General features: G+C 34.5%; 1 protein-coding gene across 50 annotated transcripts in view; it reads right to left on the bottom strand.

The window, feature by feature from the left end:
- Positions 1-26,496, bottom strand: part of MPDZ (multiple PDZ domain crumbs cell polarity complex component) — a 174,189-nt gene that overhangs the window by 100,437 nt on the left and 47,256 nt on the right. For all 50 annotated transcript variants that reach the window (XM_063696393.1, XM_031014566.3, XM_055351025.2 and 47 more), the window contains 8 exons: positions 18,454-18,663; positions 17,653-17,792; positions 16,391-16,604; positions 15,530-15,658; positions 13,715-13,924; positions 11,339-11,453; positions 10,933-11,021; positions 55-238 (listed from right to left, as the gene is read on the bottom strand). In XM_063696393.1, the coding sequence (XP_063552463.1) occupies positions 55-238; positions 10,933-11,021; positions 11,339-11,453; positions 13,715-13,924; positions 15,530-15,658; positions 16,391-16,604; positions 17,653-17,792; positions 18,454-18,663 (1,291 nt within the window). The remainder of the gene's footprint in view (positions 1-54; positions 239-10,932; positions 11,022-11,338; positions 11,454-13,714; positions 13,925-15,529; positions 15,659-16,390; positions 16,605-17,652; positions 17,793-18,453; positions 18,664-26,496) is intronic.

The following is a 26,496-nucleotide window of genomic DNA, read 5'->3' as shown; positions in this document are numbered from 1 at the left end:
AAAATTGGAGACAATATAAAGGTCTAACTAAAAACCAGATTAACCTAGGATTACCTTTGATTATGCTGGCATTAACAGGAGACAAATCTGCATCTTTTGTGACGTCTTCCCTTGACATGAGCTCGGCTTCCTGCTTCATTCCTCTCCTCATTAGTGTCAGGAGCACAGTTTGTCCTGTATGTCGCAACACCTCTACTGCTTGCTGATTAGTAAAACCCTGAAGGTTTGTGCCATCTACCTGTGATTAAAAAAAAAAGCATGTTACGTGTTAAATAAATAGATATTTGTATTACCAGTTCACAAAATGTGTATGTATAGTTTGTTAGTGTGAAAAGAATGGAGAATAAGTATTCACCTTATCAGGGAATTGACAGTAAGACCCTAATATCTCTTTGGAAACCAGTATTAACAGGGATGCACTAGAATCATTTCAGAGGGTTCTGTTTATTTTAATATAGATTCTGGGGTACCATATCCAGAAACTGAGTCACTAGTTCTAGGGTAGGACACAGGCTTCTATGCCTTTTTTTTCCCTTTTTGTTGAGACAGGGTCTCACTCTATTGCCCAGCCTGGAGTGCAGTGGTGCAATCATGGCTTCCTTCAATCTTAACCTCCTAGGCTCAAGCGATCCTCTCATCGCATCTTCCCAAGTAGCTGGGACCACATGCACACACCACCACACATGGCTATTTTTTTTTTTTTCTTTCTCACTCTGTCACCAGGCTGGAATGCAGTGGTGCGATCACGGCTCATTGCAACCTCCACCTCCCAGGTGCAAGTGATTCTTCTGCCTCAGCCTCCCGAATAGCTGGGACTACAGGTGCGTGCCACCATGCCCAGCTAATTTTTGTATTTTTAGTAAAGACGGGGTTTGACCATGTTGGCCAGGATGGTCTCGATCTCTTGACCTCGTGATCTGCCCGCCTCGGCCTCCCAAAGTGCTGAGATTACAGGCATGAGCCACTGCACCTGGCCTACTTTTTAAAAAAATTTGTAGAGATGGGGTCTCCCTATGTTGCCAAGGCTAGTCTTGAACTCCAGGACTCAAGGGATCCTCCCACCTCAGCCTTCCAAAATGGTGAGTTTACAGATACAGGCCACTGTGCCCCACTTCTACTCCTTTCTAAATATGCTTCTATATTCCTCAGGTGATCTCAATGCACAGTTAAGTTTGGGAACCAGAACTATGCAGGATTAAAAGGTATAGAAGACAGTGATAAATGTGCTCACTGAGTGCACTGATGTATCGCAAGGTCATATTTATATTGCCTTTCAAAAAAGAAAGAAAAAAAGTGTCCTGTCTATTTGTCTTTTCAGAAAAATACATTTGATTTTCCCCTTTTCACAAATGACAAAACATTCAAAAATGTCCCGGTGATCTTTCCAAAATATAGATATGATCATATCTCCCCAACCCTCTCTTCTACAGAAAACTCCTTAGGACAATGCTCCAAATTCTCAACGTGGCTTAGAACAGCCTGTGCCAACTGCTCCCACCTCCCACCAGCCCCAACCTCATCTCTCATGATGCTGTCCATTACTCTCTGCCCCTCAGCCACAGAGGGCTCACTTCCATTCCTCTGACTTGCAGTTCTCTCTTCAGCCATGGAGTCTCCGCAAGTCCTGTTACCTCAGCCTGGACTATCTGGATAGCCCACTCTAGACCATGCTCTTTCTCAATAGCTTACTTAGAAAACACATATAATTGCTTTATATTTCAGTTCAATAGTTGTTTTCATAATAAACTACCTTGATGTCTTTGACTGCAGTCAAAGCCCCCTTTTACCCATTCTTCCTCATAGCATTTTTCAGAATTTTAATTTTACATTTTCTGCTATTATGCGGTTTATGACTATATACTCCAAGGACAGGCTCTGTATCATTTTTCCTTATAGTAGTGTCATCAAAACATGGTGCTGTCCATACTATAGATATTAAAATATAGAGCCATTGGCTCATAGGTCAAAAACTTATTTGTAAAGCAAATTATATTCTGAGGTAGATAAATATAAATTTTAACAACATGTTGTTTAATTCATAAAATAACAGTAAAAACAATTGGAAAAAGCAGAGCAATAAATTTAATGCTGAAATTCGAAGTCATTAATATTCCTTAGAATTGCAAAATGACTATAAAATGACTGTACGTGTAATGCTTTTCCAAGCATAGTGGGGCCATATTAGGCACTCAAATGTTTACTAAGTTAGAAAAGATCTGGATTTTATAATCTAAATCTTGTAATTCAGATGTTTACTAACTTAGTAAATATGTGAAAATTATAAGATCTAGATCAAGGCTGGGCGCAGTGGCTAATGCCTAGTAATCCCAGCACTTTGGGAGGCTGAGGCAGAAGGATTGCTTGAGCCCAACAGTTTGAGGCCAGCCTGGGCAACATGCTGAAACCCTGTCTCTATAAAAAATAGAAAAATTACCCAGGCGTATTGGCACATGATTGTAATCCCATCTACTCAGGAGGCTGAGTTGAGAGGATCACTTGAGCCCAGAAGGTTCAAAAGGCTGCAGTGAGCCATGATCATGCCAGTGCATTCCAGCCTGGGCATCAGAGTGAGACCCTGTCTTACATAAATAAATACTTAAAAAAAAAAAGACCTAGATCAGTTGTCTCCAAGATGGAGTACCCTTACTGCAAAGGTTTCTGAAAGAATATAATAAAACCTCTAAATAAACATTTTAAAAACTCATTTGCTTTGTAAATATGTGTATATGTAGGTGTGTATATATGTAATTATGTATATGTACACATATGTAAACAGCATATAATGTCTAAGTTTATATAGGACATATATATAATATATATAACAACAATATATATGAATATATAGTGAGGAAGAAAGAGGGAAAATGAGTAGTTATTTTTACTAGAGGGAATATTCAATCAAAAATCCAGAAACCTCTGATCTAGATGAAAATCTCATACTCTGTCAGTTCCTTAAACCTTCTATGATACTTCTGAGCTGGATGGTGACTTGAACATAAGTATCTGGCTCTGTTCTTTCTCCCTATCTCCACCCTGCTGATTCCCTGTTAGAAAAACTAACAAAATAGAACAGAGAAAATACTGCAACAAAACTGGAAACCAAAGAAGCACCAAGGTCCTTAGACCAGCAACTTGGAGGAATTTCTACTAGAAATGGTCTGCGCATGGCCAGATCAAAGGCAGGCCAACTGAATCTCTATATGTGTGGGAATAGCCTGTCTGGTCTGTAAGAAGAAACTTCAGCAAAAAACAAAAAACAACCTCTCATTAAATGAGGCAGTCAGATGGTATATGTGGATCCTAACCAGTAACTTCAAGAAACACACCAAGTACTAAAGGCCATACTGAGCTGGGTTGCATGTAATAGCACAGAATTACTTTATTTGTAATAAAAATTACCTTAACCAGACATGTGTGCATACAAGCACACACACAACTCCAAATAACTCCTGGCTATCAGAGCAAACACAGAAAACAAAAACAGGCAAAATCCCCCAGTGTGATCCTCTACCACTGGTTTCCTCTTCATTTTGTTAATCTACAAATGAATCAAGTGAAGCTACAGTAAATTTAAACTTTCCCCTTCCCTGTCACTTTGTCAATTCCTAAACCATCTGGAAAAAACCATACAATCTGCAGCAGAACCCATCTCAACTTCTATCTGTATAAGCCCAGTTATTTTTGAGAATGACCAAGGGTCATGGAATGTGAAATAAGATATCACGGTCCAAAAGCAGGTTGCACACTGAAGATCGGTGCATGTATCTTCCTATGAAGTTGTTATTGCAGTGAACAGGAAAAAAGATATTTCCTGAAACTTACTATCAAAATAGTTCACATTTCCTTGTATTTATAGAAGCAGGAATTACAAAGAAGAAACAAGTATCTACCCCCCAAAAAAAAGAAAAAGAAAACTTACAATGAAGGCAGTCAACAAGATTGTAAGTACTGCAAAAACAAAGTCCAGGTCATGCATGCAATTTTCCCATAGCTCAGAGGAAAAGAATAAACCGATAAAAAATGATCAGAAACAAGGCTGGAGACTCATAGGCTGATCTAGGAAATCCAACACACTAATAAAAGAAATTATAAGGAGAAGATGATAAATGAGGGGGAAAAAAATCAAATAAAGGATTAGGGAGAAGGGAAAATTACCCAACTCTACAAATCAAAAAGGCACATGAAAAAACAGAAAATGATGATAAATTACAAAAAAAAAAAAAAACCTCACACCTGAATGTATCCTGGTAAAATTCTTATATTTCAAAGATAAAAAGAAAAAAGATCTACCAGCCTCTAGGCAGCAAAGAGAGAGACTAGGTTATCTGTACAATTGTGGAAAATAAATTACAAACCAAGAATCTTATACTTAGTGTGATGTATGAGAAAACAGAAATTGTGCTTGAGATGCTATGATTATTAATATCCTATATCAAAGCAAGTTGTAAAAAGGGCCACCAAGCGGAAATTTAAACTAGGTGGTAAAGAACTACAATTCACACACATTCAGGGCATAAAAGAGCTAAGTGTTGTTAAATGTTAAGAAAAACTTAAGAGGAAGTTTTTTTTTTTAAGAGGAAAGAATGCTATACCCTACCCACCCAGGTATTTCCCCCTTGACTTCAAGTCCAAAGTCACCTGCAGAAGAGGCAATGCAGCAGATTGTGTCTAATGCCATCAGGAGGATAAGGAAGAGGTTGTTTAGCTGCTTTGACAGTGGAGCCAGAGGAAACTTCTGTTATGTTGGGAGCTGCTCACCTCCCTGACTTTGTCTGGGCATAGACCACACAGGAGTGAGCCAGGCTCAAGTCATTTTGAAACCTACCACAGGACTCCGAGGGAATGACGGGACTCAAAAGAGACAATCTATGAAACAGACTGCTGAGAAATCAGGGGCCAGTGGGAAGAAGAGTCAGCTACATTAAAAATCCATCATCTGTTATTCATGGAAAATTAAGCCAAATATACCTCCATTGGAATCTTCCAAGAGCCCAAGAAGAAACCCTCAGAGATAGTCAGTTCTGAACATCTGCCAGGCTCACTTAGCACAAAGCCGTCTTTCAGCAGTCAGACAAAATGCCCCTTCCTTCTTCCTTCTCTTCTCTCAACTTTTACACCATAAAAGCCAAAATAAGGTGTGGGCAGAAAAGAAAAATTAGGTGGGGAGAGACAGACTGAGTGATATACCCTCTATCTCTAGTTAAGCCATCAGTTCATAGCGGGCTTCTAATATGCCAGGGGGTTCATTTGAAATTAGACTATTATTTAGTATGGGAAAAATTTTATTACTAATTAGCAGCTGTGTCTGATTATTTTGATTGGCCACAGGATAACTTACTCTACAAGAATACCCCAAGACATGAAGACTTGCCTAAGAGTTCTTCTAGGGGAAAGGGAAGAACCTTCCCCATTAAAAATTAAAAGGGGCAGTTGATGACAAAATTTTTTAAGTTAAGATTATACCTAATAAATCCTCTTTGTCCAACATATTTGTTATCACCAACTAAATAGTCAAAATATAAGAAGTCAACACAAGAGGTTCTCAGAGACAAAAAGTTTAGAAAGTCCACTAAAACATTCTCTTTCTGTAAAGTTTACTCAAAACACTCCAGCCAAATGAGTTTAATTGGATTTAAAATTCAAAGTAAGAAATCTGTAGTATACAAGATACAGTGCTGAGCAACAAAATAAGTAAAATTCAAATCTAAATAATAGTATTACAGCAACAAAATAGAATTTAAATGTTGCATGTCCTTAAAAGAAATATAAGGTAGTATGTAATAATCTGTCTGTAACAACAAACTGTAAACAACATAACAATCCATGATTAAGCCTGCTTCAATATATCACAACAGACCTACATGTGCTTACATAACTACCTTTCCCAGGTAAATTTTTAAGTAAAATAAAAAGGTATAGGCAAATATAATATGATGCTATTTAAATATAAATACATAGAATTTTTCTAAATTTTAAACCATAAACTATTATTAGTGGCTATTATGAGTGGTTTCTATGAGAAGGCTTTTTAACCATGTTCAAATTTTATATTCTTTAAACCTTAAAGACAAAAATTAATGTAAAATAAATGAACATGTTATTTACTCTCACAGTAATAAAGGAAAAAAATGGCAAAAATCTCCATGTTGGGGCTCCATGAAAATTCATAAAATGCATAGAACTTTAGGCTGTTTTTTTATCTGCAAAACATTTTTATTGTTCAATTCTATCTAAAAGTGAAGCTTTATTTAGAAAAATCTGATGTGTATGATTTTGTTTATTTAATAACAACTTAAAATATGTCTAAAAAATGTGGTTTTTTCCTTTATCTTCTGAACTTGATGACTTGGATTTTAAAATGTATTCCTTACTCAAATGACAGAGAATAATACTAGCACAGAAGAAATTGCTATAATGGAACAGTTATGAACTTTTAAACCTAAACTTCTGTTCAAATGTCTTAGTTACCTTCATCTGTATTATGGAAATAAGGTCTATTTTCCAAGAATTATACCACATGGCACTTTGTACTGGGAAGATACTCAGAAGCTGGTTATTAAAAGAGTAAAGAAGTGAGTAATAAACATAAAAATCTCCAAGGCTTTTGTGGGAGAGGTTTTTGTTCAATATAATCACACCCAGGCTACATATGAGCCAAAGTCACTGAAGCCTAAGGGGTCCTGGTTAGTCTGGTTCCCCTTTATCACAAGAGAGTCAAGAAGTCAGTTCAGAACCCATGGTACCACAGAGAAGAGTGCAGTAGAACTAGGTAGTATAATGGCAGCAAATTGCCTATGTGCTATCTCATGAAAAGAAGAGATCCAGGCCAGGTGCGGTGGCTCATACCTGTAATCACAGCACTTTGGTAGGCAGAGGCGAGAGGATCTGTCAAGCCCAGGAGTTCAAGACCACCTGGTCAAGGTTTAAAAAAAAAAAAAAAAAGAAGAGAGCCAACATCCTCATAGTGTGCACTGCAGACACTGCAATTAACAGGAACAATTACAGGGGAGAAATACTAGTTGGAACAACTTACAAAATCTGGCCCCTGAGCATACTCAACCTAGGTTGCCAGGGCCTCCTCCAACATATCCTACACGTATAAAGAGAGAACTTCAATCTATAAACACAGTCACAGAAAACCAAAAGCAACATTTGACACTTTTCCTTATTTATATGCTTATTTAATAATTTTTTATCAATTATAATTTCCTACTGCTTTTAGCATATTGAATATCAAACTAAAAAGAATGAGTGCATGTTTTTATCTAATGACAAGTTTGTTCAACTTTTTGAAAAAACAACAGACTCCTTTTGTCAAATAGTCAAATTATTTAAAGAATACCAACATATGAAATGGGAAAAATGGAGACATTCAGTCTATTCCTTGTCACTGTAATGCCTACAGTGAACCCCTGTTGACCCAGGGGTCCACAGAACACAATGTGTAAAACAAGAACCTTATAACAAAATATTTTAAAGTTACAAAATAACTCTTCAAAATAGTAAGAAATAATTTCTTAATCTCATCACTTCAACAACTACAAAATAAAAATAGATTATACTCCTAATAGCTGCTGTCAAAACAAAAATCGAACAAATAACAAAGACTGCAGTTGTGAAAATGCAACTGGATGTGAAGAACATTACTGCAAATATCTCAAAAGTCCACAAGATGGTGATATTTAGTAAAAAATTAATACACATTCAAAAGCATTGCACGATGTTCTCCAGGAATTTAAAATGCTTATATCTTTGTAGTAAAAGAATGTTTGCTAAAAATTAAAAATCAGAATATTGATGAGTGAAGTCAAGTGATTTTATTGAAAGCAAGAAAACAATTCAGAGAAAAGATTCTTCCACCTTTGCATCAACAATTTCCTTCATCACTGACCTTGCCTAAGAGGAATTATATTTGAGATTCCACTTATATAAGAATGAAGATAATGACAAATTTAGGGGGAAGTTATCATGAGACTCTTTCAATGATAGGCCCTCAATAAATAATATCTGCTTAATTATTAAACTGCTATCAGATATCTGCTATCAGATATTGTCAATAAAATACTCATTTGATTTTCCTGAATATCACACAAGAGAAGTTTCCTTATCCCAACTTTGTAAGTGAAGAAACTGAATCAGGGCATTTGGTAACTGGTAAAACACAAAATTATCATAAGATTCAGCAATTCCACTCCTAAGTATACACCCAAGAAAAATGAAAACATATATGTACATAAAAGCTTGTACGTGAATGTTCACAGCAGCATTATTCATAACAGCTAAAAAGTAGAAACAACCTGAATGTCCATCAATTGATGAATGGGTAAATAAAATATGGTATATCCATATAAAGGAATATTATTCAGCAATAAAGGGAAATGAAGACTGAAACATGCTACAGTACAGATGAAACTTGAAAGCATTATGCTAAGTGAAAGGAGTCAGTCACAAAGAACCACATCTTGTATGATTCCATTTACAGGAAATATCCAGAATAGGCAAATCCGCAGAGACAGAAAGTAGATTGGTGGTTGCCCAGGACTGGGAGAATGGGGGAGAAAGTGACTGCTAAGGGGTACTGAAAATGTTTTTAGGATACTGAAAAATGTTCTAAAATTCATCATGGTAATGAATGCACAACTCTGTGAATATACTAAAAGCTACTGTACTGTACATTTTAAATGGGTGAATTGTATGGTATGTGAATTACATTTCAATCAAGCTTATTTTTTTATAAGTTTTCTAATTGATTAATATAGATAACTTAGGAGAAAAAAGAGTAAATTAGCTATGCTTTCAATTTGTAATTCAGCATCAGATATGGATTTAGACTCCGTATGTATTCCTTCTTTCACTTTCCCTCAAAACAAAAACATGTAAAGTAATTCATTTACATTGTATGGTAAAATGGAGATACACAGAGAAAGCTCACTTCAGGCATATAGCCAGATGAGGTGGCAAGCACAACTTGATCTTTAGTGTAGATCTGAAGAGATGAACAGGTGTTGGTAGGAGTTTCACAGAACAAAACCCAAGAAGACTCACGGAGTTATAATGTGGACTTAAAGGGAGAGATAAAGGACTCCTCTATTTTTTAAAATCGTGGTGGAAAAACACAATATTTACCATCTTACCCATTTTGAATAGTACAATTCAATAGTGCTAAGCATATTCACATCATTGTGCAACAGGTCTCCGGAATTTTTTCATCTTGCAGAACTGCAGAAATACACCCATTGAACAACTCCTCATTTCCCCTCTCCCCAGTCCCTGGGAGCCACTATTCTACTTTGTGTTTCTATAAGTCTATTTTAGATACTTCGTATCAGTGAAATCGTACAGTATTTGTCTTTTTGTGACTTATTTCACTTAGCATAATGTCCTCAAGGTTTTTCAGTGCTGAAGCATGTGATAAGATTTCCTTCTTTTTAAAGACTGAATAACATTCTATTGGATATATATATATCACATTTTGATATATAGATATATATCAATATGTGTGTATATATAGCAATATGTGTCTATATATCTATAGATGTCAACATATATATCAATATGTGTGTATATATGATATATATATATATATATATATCACATTTTGTTTATCCATTCATAGATATTTGGGTTGCTTCCATGTCGTGGCGAGTGTGAATAATATTGCTATGAATAAGGACTCCTCTACCTTAATATCCTACTTTCTCACTATTATTAAGATTCTAAGGGAACAACAGAAACTTAAGCATAAACAAATACCTATTAAGATAAATCAGCATTCCCTCAAGATGTCTTTCAAAGAATATGAATATATGTTTGGAAAAATAAAGACCTCACAATTACAAAAGTTTAGTAAACACTAAGGTAAAACAGATAAACAGGTTTCTCTATTGCAGGTTTTTTTTGTTTTGTTTTGTTTTTGTTTTTTTTTAGAGGCAAGATCTCATTCTGCTGCCCAGGCTGGAGTGCAGTGGTGCAATCATAGCTCACTATAGCCTTGAACTCCCAGACTCAAGGAAACCTCCCACCTTGGCCTCCCATGTAGCTAGGACTACAGGCAGACAACATCATGCCCAGCAATTCAGCAATTTGTTTTTTTTTTTTGTTTGTTTGTTTGTTTTTTCAGAGATAGGATCTGCCTGTGTTGGGATTACAGGCATGAGCCACCAACTCAGTGAAGACGCCCAGCTGTCTTCAATTTTTCTATGTGCACTGTGAATTCATACAAGACTACATTGTAGGCAGTTTTCCCTTAAACTTATTTGATAAGGAAGTTTTGTTGCAGGGTCTCTTGAATTTCTGTTTCAGGCTGCAGTCTGGGGAGTCCGGTATCAACTGAACACTGAAATTAAAGTTGGGCTCTTCTGTACAGTGCCTTGAATAGCCATGTTTAAAACACATTGATGTTACAACGATAACAATGATAGCTTGAACTAATTACAAGAAGCTAGTTTTTTTTTGTTTTTTTTTTTTTTCATTCTTATATATCCTCAGGGCTGAAAGCAGCAGCGGCCATAAAGCCAACAATAACAGTATCATTCTGCTGATTAAAAAAAAAAAACAATGCAGGCATCCCTAATTCATATTCCAATACCCTAAAGGTACTGGACATCTGGTCTCTACCTTTGGAGTATCTGCAAGGAAAGTATAAGTGTAATATTAATGTAATAAATTCATTACAACCAGAAATTAGATATATCAGGAATTATTCAAGAAGGAAGTCTCCCGTTTGGAACTGAGATGAGTAAAGCTTATATCCAATGCCCCTATTTTACTTCCACAAAATAATAGAAAGGGTAATTGTAATAATAGCCTCAAGTCACCAAAAAAGCTTAAATTAGTACAGAGTTAACTCTAGCTCTCAAAACTAAGTAAACTAGGAGAATACAATTCTCAACCATGAAAATTAACAAAGCTATTGTTAAATGTGTTACTTACTGCTATAATTTGGTCTCCAATTTGGATTCTTCCATCATGCTCAACGGCACTGCTTTTTGTAATGCTCTTTACAAAGATTCCTGAAGGTTCTAAGATTAGAAATAGTTTATTTTTCACAATTTTCAAAGCACATTCAAAGAATATCCATCTTCGATTCTCCAACTATAAAGCTCTAATTCAGAATAAATATGTATCATCTAGTAGAAACACAGGCTAAAGAATAAGATAATTGCTTTGTCTGTCTTAAACACAATATAAGAGTCACCTACACTAAATTATTCCTAAGGAAGTTTTCAACCAGTTTATCCAACAACCTGAAACATGTAATATCAACTCAATATTTTATAAGAGATAGATATCAGAGGTAATTGTCAAGTTTAAAAGAATATTTAATGTTTAAAATTACCCAATTTTTTATCTCCAATGTAGCCAGCAATGGTAATTCCTAATCCTTGGACATTTTTAGTGAGTTCTACATCAAATGTCTCACTTTCTTCACCTTTCTGAGTAGAAGCATCAATCTAAAATAAAATCAATAAATATACAGTGAAATACTATGTAAAAAAAACAAACAACAAACAACAAACAAACAAACCATGATAAAATAAAGCCACAGGCCTACTTTAATTCTCTAGCAAAGAATTATAGCAGAGACGATTCCTTTAATCCTGAAAACAGGGATAGGCATCATCGTATTTTTGCTCAGAAAGGGATATCAGGAATAAGGTTGAACCTTCCCTTATCAGAGAATACATTATTGTTTGCGTACAATAAATTTTAAATCAAACAGGTTTTTTTTAGCAAATTCTATTTTCAGAGATGGCTCATCTTAATTTCTGGAGAAGTCAGGAAGCAGAACAACTGAAAGAACTAATGTTATGAATTCAGATCAACAAGTTAAATCTGGCTTTGCCACTTCATCTAGAAAGAAAATATCACTTTGGTCAACTGTCTATCAGGAAAAGAATAACAACAACTAGACCAGCTGCCATTTATTGAGCAGTTTGTGTGTAACTCAGAATTAAGACTCTACATGTCTTAATTCATTATTCCTCATAATTCCTCATAATTCAGCATCCTGAATGATAACTGAAAGTGGGTTTCTCAGATGCCACCTTCTCTAATGTGTAGAGTTGTTACAAATTCTATGTTGGACTGAAGAGCAAGTCTCCCTAAAATTAAGCATTAGTTGATTGGTACAATATATCATCAATAAGCTATTGGTACTATGTATTAGCATGGTGTCAGCAGATCCTACAGAGAACCTTAAGAAGAGCACAAAAAAATCAAAGCTATAGATTCTAATGGACAGTCAGGTTGGGGCTAGCTGATGTTTTCTAATTTCTTTAAACAAACTCTGACAGTCCACTTAAATGAGATATAATTTTACAGTAAAGTTTGATTTATTTTTTTCATTGCACATAATTATCTGTGCAAACTTAGCAAAAGTTTAAAGTTTAGATAATTACAAGAAAATGACAGGATGAAATCTGCTTCAATTGAAACAAATGTGTTTTCTATTTTTAATAAGACTTATGCGAGTGCTATTTTAGAGAGTGGCAATTTGACTATCGAATGGTTTTAAAAGGGGCACAAGCTTCAGAAATGATGATATGCACAGAACAGATATTTTTCTAAGCTTTCAATTACATCAAGTGGTTTTCGGTATTGCATTCATTTATATATCGCTGAATAAAATGTTTTGTTTACCATAAAAGAATGCCATTTAAACACTTTCATAAACAAGCATTCTTTACTTCTTTCTCTTTGCAAAAAATAGCAACCAAATTCAATCCTAAAAACAACAGAATCATGGAAATTACAAGTGTTCTAATAAAGTTTTAAAGGGCTTGTGGAGGAGGTTAGGATATTAAAAAAGAATTTGTAGCAACTGCTTAGAAAAAACTTTAATAGAACAAAACATAGATTTTTTACATCTATGGGAAAAGAATATAGGACTTGTATTTACTATAAGGCTTATCTAGAAACTGGGTGTAATTCTCTTCTTAAATATTTAAGAGATTTCTGGATAAATTATTTTGTTGATATTTATCCTCTGTAGTCTTGTGACCTGTAAATCTGCTGAGATACCCACTACTTTCCAATAATTTTGAAATTCTCTAGCTTTTTTCATATCAAGTTGACAAGGATGGAATGCTATGCATATGAATAAAGGTTTTGTTATAACACCAAAAGAATAACTTTTGTTTAAAAAATTTTATAACTGGGTCAGAATAATGACTACTTATTACAAATCTGATAACAGTTCTAAGACATACTTTAAAACAATAACACTAAAAGGTTTTAGTAAGCCTTATTCATACTCACCAAGCCTGCCCCCACTCCTCAACCTCCACACATTCAAAACAAAAACAAAAATACTAATGGGAAAGTTGATGAAAGAGAATGATTAGAACTATGACCCACCTTACAGAGAGTCTTCTAACTGAGAAAAAGACAGAATTAAACATTTTAGGTATCAGTACCAAATAATTTTTAAACTTTTATCCATACTTTAAAACATTATCCTCATAAATATGCTGCTTAAATAAAAATGTAAAATAATCTAGCATGTTTAAGCAACCTATTTTTCATTTGTTTTACACATTATTCCTGATTAATAAAATATCATTAGTGCTAAAGCATCCCTACATTTGAATTTCATTCCATTCTTTAGCACTAATATAGGAACATTAGTAAGTCTACTTTCTAAGTAAACATCACTGTCGTCATCTAAGTGTTATTTCTCTGACTTTCACATTAACTACTCTTAACTACTTACCCGCAACTCTGGCGTTGAAGTTGGGGATGAGGAGAGGGTGATGCCCAAAGCAGTGGGTGCTGTACGTTCTTCTATGGCACCTCTTGCAATCATCAACTTAACTCTATTTCCACATTGCCTAAGGACTTGTGCTACTTGCTCACTGCTCATTCCTGCTAGATCTGTGTCACCAATCTTTAGAATGTGGTCTCCACTGCATAAACGCCCATGCTGAGTAAAACAATATTGAATAATTAGACTATTATTATTTTAACTGCAACAGATAAATCCTAGATGAGAAGAAGGGATTAATTTTAAAAAAGCAATAATATGACTTACCAATCAGGACATAAAATAAAACACATGGTTATAATATTAACTGTCTTTGGAAACATCCTAGCATCATTCAGTGTGATGCAATAAATGAAATTCACATATAGTCTTTAAATCAATAGTTCATATGAACTTTTCATTTTGACTTCTACCTACCAAGAGTTCATATGAACTTTTCACTTTGACTTCTACCTAAATGCCTTTTTGTGAATTTTTTGGAGGGAAAGAAGAAAATGCCCTTAAGCAAAGTTGTATATAAATCACCATGCAAATATATATTACCTAAAATGTGGTATAAACCACAAGAAAGCATTATATTAATATCACAACTTTCTGCCTGGCTATTTCTATTATAAATGTCCCAAAAGAACTCATGTGCAGGTGAAATACTTGTGAAGTGAAAATTCAGAAAGATGTGAGGAGTGAAAAGCAGTCTTATGAGCCTCCATACACATGCAGTCCATTAACTTTCTGCAATGATGGAACTCTTCTGCACTACTCAATACAATAGCTACGGAGATCTTGAAATGTGGCTAGTCCAACTGAGAAGCTGAACTTGTAATTTCATTTAATTTTAATTAACTTAAATTTTAATTTTAAAGGTGATATGCAGACAGCTACAATATTGAAGAGTGCAGCTCCATATTGAAGATAAAGCATGTAAATATCACATGCTAGTCAACGAGAGACATTTCATTTGATGCTGCTAGATGCTAACTAATGTTTAAAAGGAAGAAAAATTTGCATACTATTATATTACCGTTAATACCCCTACTGACAAGGTTGCCATTAAACAGGAATTTCATTTATGAATACAGGAAATATTTGATGAACTGGACTTCCTACTTTAAGTTCAAACACACATGTACAAACAACCACTTTATTTTTTAAAAAGTTATAATCAAGGCAAAACTTACTTAAACCAGTAAGCCTTATCAAATTAAGACATAAATCATAACAAATGTGTTAAATCTTTTCTCACATATATTGCAACATCACATATCATAAATGGTAATGCCTCAATAAACTACTCAAGTGATAAAAAACAGGCTGTGTTTCATATACAAAGATGATACCAATGACCCATCACTAAAGGAACAAGTTGAATGTTGTATTTTTGCCTGAATAAAAAAGTATATTTTCCCACAATACCCTGTGACTATAAAACAGCTGACTAGGTATATAAATACGAATTATGACTATAAAACAAATAGTAGCTACCTCCACAATTATCAAAATCCATAACCTTGGCTTTAGTCTGAGGTTCAAAAGTGTTAAACTCATTGTCTAAAACTATAACTTAAGATTACTGCCCCTTTTCAAAGGTATTCCTCTCCTACGTCTAAGACAACATTTTAGGGACACTCAATAAAACGAAAGATTCTAACTCAATTTCTTTGGCATCATTTAAGGCCAAAGTTTCTTCTTTCCAACAAAAAAATGTAAAAGATGTACCCATATTATTTGATAAAATAGCATAAAAGATCTATTGATGTAGCCTACCTGATCAGCTACTCCTCCAGGCAGAATGGTTTTTACTATCACACCAGTTGCTTTTCCTCCTATGATGCCAAATCCCAAACCAGATCCATCATTCACCAATTCAATCGTTTCCACGTGTTGCCAGTGAACCTACAAACAAAGCTCATATATGAATTTGTAGAAATTTACAAAGCACTAACATTTTACATTACAGTAGAAAATTTTGCGATTATTTTGTTAATATTAAATAATTAAATTCAGACATAATAATGAGTCCTAACAATGTCCCTTTCATTTGGTATACTTCCCTTTCAACAGAATGTAAGTGCCATTGACAGAATCATTCTTGAAATTATCAATATATCATCATAATGATTTCACTTCAACAGTTAAAGACAGGCATTGATTTGCAAGATCTTTTGTAGAACTTCTTAAAAAAAAAAGAAAAAGTTCAAAGAAAAAAAAAGGTCACATGTTAAGAATGTCTTCTGCATAATCCTGCCTTGAGGCAGGATTCCAAATTAGATGACTTCTTAAAAGTTACTGACAGCTAACTCTAACAATATAATTGTATAATTTTTAAAGCAAAATCAAGATTGTATCTGTCTACAGATAAAGTCAATTTTGTTAGAGGACTACATTTTTCATTTTTAAGGAATGCTGTCAAAGGACAAAACTACACAAAGAAAAGTAACTGTTGTTTTAGAACTTAGAAGCTTTATCATGCTTAAAGAACAAATATTCCAGGCTGGGGAAAAATAAAAGAATAGTCAGACAAAAACTCAAGAAGTGCAAAGACCCTACACAAATTAGAAACTTGGAGATAACCAAAAACAACTTTAAAAATACGTTCTGTTCCTTTTGAAAATTTTAGGTACTCACCGGATTAGAGTGAGCTGAAATTGTGCTGGCTGCAGATGGAGAACGGGAAACTATGGGGCTGACAAGCTGAGGCAATGAGCCTCTGGCAATAACTAGCTGGACAGTATCTTTGGCTTTCTGCAGGATGCTGATAGCCTGCTGATGTGTAATTGTCTGATCAAGAGCCTGTCCATTGATAGCAAGAATTTGATCAGTTTCTTTCAATCTTCCATCTCTATCAAGGATGCAAAAGGGGATAAAAGACAATCTGAGAGTTCTCAAGGAAATGACAGCTTCTTTGGCATGTATGTTCAAGTCATTTTTAATCCTATTTTTAATTCCCATACTCTAAGCTTTTTCCTGCAGTTCTACTTTAAAAAAAATATACGCCTTGGCTGCAGGTCATCAACTCTCGAAAGGTTATTCCACTGCTACTCCTACTCAACCCCTCCCATATAAAAGTACTCTTTATTTCAGCTACCTATTCAGCCTACATTACATCTTGGATATTCTCATCTTCTAAAAATGAAAGTGGATATATCTATACAGTTGACCTTGTGTATCCATGGGTTCCGCATCCATAGATCCATGGGGATCACATCCATAGATTAGACACCCAACTGGGGATCACGTCCATAGATTAGATCCCCAACTGGGGATCAAATATACTCAAAAAAATAATGCCACAACAATAAAAAAACACACAAATTTTAAAAATACAATATGACTACTAATGTTTACATAGGATTTGCACTGTGTTAGGCATTATAAGTTAAAGATGATTTAAAATATATGGGAGAATGTGCACAGGCTATATACAAATACTATACCTCTTTATATAAGGGACTTGAGCATCTGCAGATTTTAGTACCTGCAGGAGTCCTGGAACCTATTCCCCATGGATACTGAGGGACAACTATATTAAATTATTGCTTTGGGTATATAAAAAAATGCAGCTCGAATTATTATGGGTCATTTCTAGCATGGTAATTTTAAAAATCTAATCAAAAAGAGCCCATTTAATTAACAATGAAAATAATGTTATCCTCAAATTTTTCTTTCCTTACCAAAACTTAAGTTATGACTATATCTAAAAGCTACTCTCATTTCAAAGAACCTGCTATTTTATCACAACAATGTTAATGACTTCTAAAAACTGGTTAATAACAAATTATGTTCAATTTTTTGTTTCCATTCATTATTATTTTTCTAAATTCCTGCATAGTAACCAAAACCTTCAGAATGTGGGATCAAAAACAAAGAAGACGCTGTGACCATCTCACCTATGGGCCACACTGCCCTCTTGTATCTCTTGAACAAATATTCCCAGCTCTCCTCTGTTTTCACTTCTTAGTCCCACAACACTAAACCCAAGGCCTCCAGATGGAGGTTTGAGGAGCTCAAAAACTTCTACATGGCGACCCTGTTTAGGAAACAAAGCAAGAAATAAAACTAAAAGCCAGGCCATGCATGGTGGTTCACGCCTGTAATCCCAGCACTTTGGGAGGCCAAGGTGGGAGGATCACTTGAAGCCAGGAGTTAGGGACCAGACTGGGCTACATAATGTGACCCCATCTCTACAAAAAATAAAATAAAACTTAGTGAGTGTGGTGGCACACATCTATAGTCCTAGATACTCAGGAGACTGAGGCAGGAGAATCCCTTGAGCCCAGGAATTTGGGACTGTAGTGAGCTATGATCACAACACTGCACTCCAGTGTGGGTGACAGAGCAAGGCATGTCTCAAAAAAAACTTAAAAGCCAATTACTGCACTAACAGTCATCTTATTAGAATCATTTCTTTGTTTAAAAAATAGAAATTGAAAAAAATTTTTCCAAGGTAATTGTTAGCACTTTATCCTGAAGAATATTTCTATAATACAACATATAATACTCAAATTTAAATGATGATAAAACTGTAATAGAAAATGTCTGAACCATCTAAACTCCCACAAAACTGACTTTTTGTTCCAATGTTTTCAGATGTTATAAATGTCACTATATTCTTCAAATTATCCATAACTTGATCACATTCTTAAATTATTACAGGTATTACAATAACTAACAGAAAGAAATGTTCTTACCTGGGCCATATTTTTGATAAGCTGATCAAATTCATCACAAGCAGGTTTCCCATTAATGTGTGGAATATCAGGTCCTGTAAGTGCTTCCAGATTCCCATTGTTTGGGGATAATAAAAACGATTCGTTTTGCAGAGTAGGAATCACAGCTGGGCTGAGATGAGGAACGTGGGCATATTCAATATCTGAAGTTGCTGAAGTTGCAATATTTACCTAAGAGTAATGCAGGGATTATTAAGAATTTTGACATTCCATAAACTATTTCATAGAAAATATCCCAAGGGTACAAGGACATACAAATGAAATTTCAAAATGTCCAAATCCTTTAATCCAGCAATTCTATTTTGGGAAATTTATTTCAAGGATGAACATTAGGATAATACACAAAGACGTGTGTGCATCACTAAATGTTCAATGCAGCACCATTTATTAGATGGGAAAATTAAAAAACTACCTCCAGGGTTCAATTTCAGGGTACTCATTAAAACACACCCATAAATATATACATCCACACATACATTTTTCTGTCCCCAGATCCTATGAAGTAACCTCTAAACTCTCAGAATTTCCCCTCTCAGAATTTCCTGAGTGATGAGGTATCTTTCTTCTTCATGGTGGGCCCCAAGGCCACATGATGTAAGCCCAAACTCAGAGCTGAATTTTAATCATATAGGCAGGGCAATCAATCACACCTATGAAATAATAAAATTCAGAATAAAAAATTCTGAACACCAAGATCAGGTAATCTTCCTGGGTTTGCAACACAGTCAAACACAGCTATACATGTGTTTGTGCTTTAAGCTAAGTGCTATTATGAGAGTCAAAAGTTTAAAAAAAAATTAAAACTTTATAAAGGAAAAAAAGTTACAGTAAGCTAAGGTTAATTTATTATTGAAGAAAGTTTTTGTAAATTTACTATAGCTTAGGTGTACGGTATTTATAACTTATGTATAAACTCTATGCATAAGAGTTTTTTACCTGTCCTTAAAAATAAAACAGAAAACTTATTGTTACCAAAGTTACCAATAACTCAACCATTATATTGGCTATCTAGTAGCATACAGTATATTGACTATCTAGTAGTGTACAGTAATGTCCTAGGCCTTCACATGCACTCACCACTCACTCACTGATTCACCTACAGTAACTTCCAGTCCTGCAGGCTCCATTCATGGTACGTGTGTCCTATACAGGTGTACCATTTTTTATCTTTAAACCACATTTTTACTGTGCCTTTTCTATATTTAGAAACACAGATAATTACCATTGTGCTACAACTGCATACAGTACTCCATATAGTAACATGCTGTACAGGTTGTTAGACTAGGAGCAATACCAAATAGCCTAGCTGTGTGGTAGGCTATATCACCAAGGTTTGGGTAAGTATACCCTACGATGTTTGCACAAGGATGAAATCACCTAATGACACATGGCTGTACTCTATACATATTGTCACACATCGATTCTGGGAGAGTTATACTTTCCCAGGAAAATGGAAGCTTCCAGTTTGGAATCCTCCCATTATCTGCACTACGCATCTCTTCCTTTGGCTGACTCCTGACTGCATCCTTTCCCTATCATAGATCATAACCATGAGTTTAACAGATTTCAGAGATTCTCTAAGACCTTCTAGTGAATTATGAAACCTCAAGGTGGCTAGGGGAACCTCGCAAATTTGCAGCTGACATCATAAGTGAGGGTGGTTTTGTGTATCCTTATACCTTTAACTTTGTAGCTGGACCCTAACTCGCCACAGTTGGTATCAGAAGTGTGGGGCAGCACTGGCAGTCTGGAGGACTGTGCCCTCAAATCGTGCTGTCTGGCTAACTCCAAGTACAATGACACACGTAACAACAACGGAAAAGATCATCCCACTTTGGGAAATGATTCTATAATTATTTGTGTGTGCCTTTTAAAAGAGTTTGAAGTTAAATCTAAATAATAATAAAGCAATGCAGTCAATCCTAATTTCATATTTATGTTGGGTGTCTGGATTGTGACTTTTTATCTATAACTACTTATCAGAAAGCTTACTTCATTGATGTTTTTGGGTCACTCTCTGACCTCATCTCCTAGCAGTCTGTCCCTCACCCACTTAGCCCTAGCTGTGCTCCCCTCCTCACTGTGCCTCAAAGTGCCAAGCTGTTCACTCTACCAAACAGGTATATCCTTCCCCAAATATCCACATGCTTCCTTATTTCATTCAGGTGTGCCTAATCTCACCACAGAAAAGTCCTCCTTGCATCCCTATCTAAGACAGCACCATTACACTCCATGAACTTACTCTGCCCTTGTTTTAATTCATGGCACTCATTACCACCTGATCCACACCCTGCTGTCATGAAGCTTTCATCCCAGTCAGTGGAGACCGACTAGAATGCAAAAACTCTCCAGTGGAAATTTTTGACTATTTTATTTTTACTATGCCCTCATTCTCTAGAAGAATGCCTTATACAGAGTTGTTCAACATACATTGGCAGAAAAAAAATGTTTATCTATATTTTAAGGATCTAACTCTGATCCAATCTCCTGAACAACCTTTCAAGTATCATCTCAATTCTAAGGATGATGAAATTACGTAAAGTCGCACAGCTAAGTTGTTTGTGACCTAGATTTTTTTCATCACGGTGTTCCTATCATCCTTGTATTATACAGAAAACATACAGTCCTTGTATTATCCACAAAACATTTGAGGTATCATTTAAAATAAAACATTAGGTAAAGAACATCCACTGACAGAAGCTATCAAAATATTTCACAATATGTCACCAAAATCTATACATAAGAGTTTGTTACCTATCCTTAAAAATAAAACAGAAAACTCATTAAGTTACCAAAGTTACCAATAACTTAACCATTATATTAGCTTTCTACAATCACAGATGAAAAAGAGATCAATGTGTTGAGAAGAGACTTTTGGGAATCCTTTTAAATGTTTATTTTAAAATCTATAGCAGGCATGATCAATTATTATTTTTTCAAAAGTAAGCTTCTTATGCCAAGATTGATTTTTTTTTTATCCTGAGCCATGGCAACTTCAATAAAGTCTGCCAGCAGAAGACACGCAGCTCAGGTTGAAGCAGATGGCATAATGAAATTTGTGACAGGCTGAGGATCCCACACACCAAGACCTAATGGCTATGGTATGTTTGCATAGGAAAAAATATTTGGACTTATGCTATGGTAAGCCAGAATGAACAAATCGCATTCTGAGAATAGAGAGTCTGTCTGTAAGAGATTCATGGTAAAAGAGAAGCTCTGATATTATGAAAGATTAGGTATACAGGCATTCTAAGAGTAAAGTGAGTGAGAGCAGAACAAGTAAAATATTACAAAATGAGAACTGCATAAAAGTATTTAATATCAATTGTTATTTCCTAATTTGTTAAAGGTTTGAGGAAGGTCAATGACTCCTCCTGCTTCATCCCTGGCCTTGAGGTCTACATAAATGCAAAAGCAGAGGTTACAGACATCACATATTTAAAAACTATTATTTAATTATACCACCATACAAAAGCCTTATTTATAAATTGGCAAATTTATACTCATAAGAAAAAGCAGAAAGGCACCTTTGATTATGCTGTAATTGTTTATTAAAATGGCTTTCTGAACTATAATCTCTTTGAGGAATAGGAATGTATCTTATTTGCCTTGATAGGTCTGTTCATAGCAGTCATGCCACAAATGTTTAATGAAAAGATCTTGATTCTCATCCTTGGTTTATAGAATATAAAATAAACAAAAGAAAACAGAAACATCTGGCAATTTTTATATACAGATAAACATTCTGTATAATTTATGAAAGTTGTTAGTAAATGAACAAGAGTCACCAAATAATTATCTGTTTTCTGTTTAAGTTCTGGCTGAACATTTCAGTCTAAAAGGGGCTTTTCTGTATTTAGCAAATCAACATATATTAATTTATGGATTTTAATTAGTGCTATTACCTAAAACATAACCTAAATATTATACAACTTATTCGATTTAAAAGTTTGCAAATTCTATGTGAAAGGGCAAACTAAAACACCTTCTAAGTATTTAAAAGTACAGAAAAAGTCCTCTTATAAGATGCAGTCAGAACCAGTATTGATTCACATACTACAAAAGGTCAAGTAAAGCAGAAAAAATAACAAAGAAAAAATATGTACCTTATTTTAACCTAAAACACATGTATATTCATTTGTATACAGGATTTCTTCATACATGCAATTTGTTCAATCTGGCTTACCATAGCATAAGCCCAAATACTTTTTACTATGCAAACATACCATAGCCATTAGATCTTGGTGTGCAGGATCCTCAGCCTGTAACAAATTTCATAATCATAAACATCTTTTATCATAAATGTTTTACAGTTTGATCTAACATAACTAACAATTTCACCAATAATTGTTTTATCAATTCACCTAGTTTATCGAAATAATTTAAATATTTTCATAGAAAAACTTGTCATAAATTTGTATATTATGTAATAAAGTTGTGCAATTATAAAATAAATACAACTGGTACAAATAGCTTTAAAAATAACTTTTTGAGAAAGGCACATTTAGCTGGTACAAGCTAGCGAAGGACACAAACTAGAGCATCTCTGAATAGACAAGTGTTTAGTGACCCGGGTATCATTCAATATGCCTTCCAGAAGAAATGGACAGTATCTTCTTAGGAAGTTCCTCATTTGCAGGTGTGCTAGGAGAGCTGTTTCTAGAGTAGCATCCAAGAAAACATAATTTATCTTTAGTTCTATATACAATGAAGGTCACTCTGTGTGAATAACTGTATCAGAGTAACCTTTCCACTGAGAACAATTAAAAATGTGTATAAGAGCTGTTAAAAACAAATAAATAAACCACTTTAAAGGTATCAAAAAAAAAAACCAACTCTTCTGCCATACTCTGTTGATGCAAAGAAGGCAGTGTCCAGCCCACATCAAACAGGGGAATATACAGAAGCATGAATAGCAGAAGGCAAGAAATACTGGTCATCTTAGAGGCTGACTAGAATGGCATATCATAGCAAAACAGCTAAAAGCCAAGACAGAAAGAAAATCTTAAAAACCACTAGAGCAAAAAGGTGTCTAATCTTCAAAGCACAATAAGACCAACAGCTGACTTCTCAAGAAAAACAATAAAGGCCAGATGTTAACAAGATGATTTAAAAAAAAAAAAGATAAAAATACCTGACAACCTAGATTTTTCATGCCACACACCACACTTACACACACACACACACACACACACCCATCCACCCCACACACAATTACCTTAGATTTGTATAAAAGAAATACCAGAGTAAAATCTCGGGCAGAAAAAAAATTAAATCTCAGAAGATCCCTATGCAGAAAGTATTATAGTACAAAAAGGAGTTTAAAAATGTAAATCAGTAGGAATTCCTTAAACCAGTAAATAATTTAAACTTGTAGAGCTTTAAATATATATGTAATTAAAGTACATACAGTTGCACAAAAGGTAGGAGTAGGGTAAATAAAGTTGAAGAGTTTTAAGTTCCTTGCATTTTTTGGAAAGTAGTAAAAGTACTAATTAAAGTAGAATCAAATAAGTCAAGGATACATATATCTGACATATGACTCATATCTAGAATATATAAAGAAAACTCAAAATTCAATAGTAAAAAAAAAATCCAACTAGAAAATGGGCAGAAAAAAACAGGCAGACATTTCATGAAAGAGGATATATGGCTGGCAAATAAGTACATAAAAGAAATTTAGCATCATTAGCCATTAAAGAAATGCAAACTAAAATCAAAATGAAATATCACTGCGTACCTATCAGAATGGTGAGGATGTAGAGAAGCTGCATTGCTCAGACACTGCTGGTGGAAATGTAAAATGGTACACCCCACTGAAAAATAGTTTGGCAGTTTCTAAAAACAACTAGATATGCATTTACCATACAATCTAGCAATTGCACTCCTGGATATTTATTGTACAGAAATAAAAACCTAGGTCCACACAAAATCCATACACAATCGCTCACAGCAGCTTATATATAATAGTGAAAAATTGGAAACAAAATATCCCTCAGTAGGTAAATCCAATAAGAAATACTACTGAAAAATAAAAGAAGAAAAATATTAATATACACAATTTCAAGATATCAAGGGCATTATGCTGCATGAAGACAAGCCAATTTCTAAAGGTCACATACATTGTGATTTTATTTTTATAACATTCTTGAAATGACAAAATTATAGAGACGGAAAATGAATTAAAGGTTGCCAGGGGTTACAAATGTAAGAAAGTGGTTAAATATGACTATAAAAGAATAGAATAAGGGAGATATTTGTGGTGATAAAATAGATCTGATCTTGATTGTGGGGATAGCTAGGTTAATCTATATAAGTAAAAACAAACAAACAAACAAAACAGAGGGAGAGGAGTGAGGGAAGAGGGGAGGGAGGAATTTAAAACAAATTTTGAACTGAATGATAATGAAGATATGACATACTGCATATACTGCAAACTACATCCAGAAATGTTGGATATGCAGCTAAATAAATGCTTAGAAACTTAGACTTAGATGTAAGAGGGAAAAAAAGGAAAGACAAAATGTCAACGAGCTAAGCATCCGAATCAAAAAGCTAAAATAAAACAGAAAACCAAATCAGAAAAGGAAGAAAATAACATATATTGCAGCAAAAATCAACAAAACAGGAAAATGATACAATAAAGAAACTCAAAAAAGTCAAAAGTTGATCTTTGAAACAAAGATGAGAGTAATAAAACTGATAAACCTCTAACAATACTGATTAAGAAAATATAGCAAACATAAATTTCCAGCATTGGGAATAAAAAAAAGGAACATAATTAGACTCTACAGGCATGCAATAACCTTATGCAAAAAAATGGGGAAAAAATACATGAAATGAACAAATTCCTTGGTAACACATTTATCAAAATATCAATAGTTTGGCCAGGTGCAATGGCTCACACCTGTAATCCCAGCACTTTGGGAGGCCAAGGTGGGTGGACTACTTGAGGCCAGAAGTTCGAGACTAGCGTGGCCAACATGGCAAAAACCCATCTCTAATAAAAATACAAAAAATTAGCTGGGCATGGTTGTACGCACCCATAATCTCAGCTACTTGGGAGGCTGAGGCAGGAGAATCACTTGAACCTGGGAGGTGGAGGTTGCAGTGAGCCACTGCACTCCAGCCTGGGTGACAAAGAGCAACTCTATTTTAAAAAATAATAATAATAGCAATTTTGTATCTATCAATGAAATTGCATGCACTATTAAAAATCCCCCCTCCCCGCAAAAACAAAATAAGAACAGGTTTAGAGAGTTTCACTGGTAAATTCTTCCCATTTTTTTTTCTGAATTAACAGCAATTTTTTGTGACAAGAAAAAGGCTGAATTGTTCTCTACTTTTTGTTTGAGGCCAACATAACCTCAACTGCCAACTCTAACAAGGATTATACTAGACAGAAAAGCTATAGATCATAAACATAAATAGAAAAATACTAAATGAGAATGTTAACAACTCAATTCAAAGATATTTAAAGAGGAAAATGATTATGACCAAGTTGGGCATTCCAGAAATGTAAGGTTGAATTAACACTTGAAAATCGTTTAGTCTAATTCACAAAATGAACAGAATACAGGAGAAAAACAGGATCAGTTCAAAAGATGGGAGAAAAAAATAATGGATAAAATCCATGCTATTACCACTTCTATTCAGTATTAGACCCAAGGTTTTAGGTAATACAATAAGGCAAGGAAAATAAATTAAAAGTATAAAGACTAGAATTGAAGAAACAAAAACTGTAATTATTTGCAGACCACATAATTGTGTGTACTGAATATCCAAATGAATCCACAAATAAACCATTAGCTTTAATAAGTGAACTTAGTAAGTTGGTGGATGTAAAATCAATACCAAAAAATAAACGGTATTTCCCAGCAAAACAATTAGAAACTAAAATGTTTTCTAAAAATCTGTTTAAAATATGATTAAATTTGTTTAATTGGAACACAACATAGGGTTTAGAAACAGACCCACACATATATGACCCCGTGATTTACAACA

The sequence above is a fragment of the Gorilla gorilla genome, chromosome 13 (assembly GCF_029281585.2).
Source record: "Gorilla gorilla gorilla isolate KB3781 chromosome 13, NHGRI_mGorGor1-v2.1_pri, whole genome shotgun sequence".
NCBI classification, from domain to species: domain Eukaryota; kingdom Metazoa; phylum Chordata; class Mammalia; order Primates; family Hominidae; genus Gorilla; species Gorilla gorilla.
This window is presented reverse-complemented; position numbering and strand designations above follow the sequence as displayed.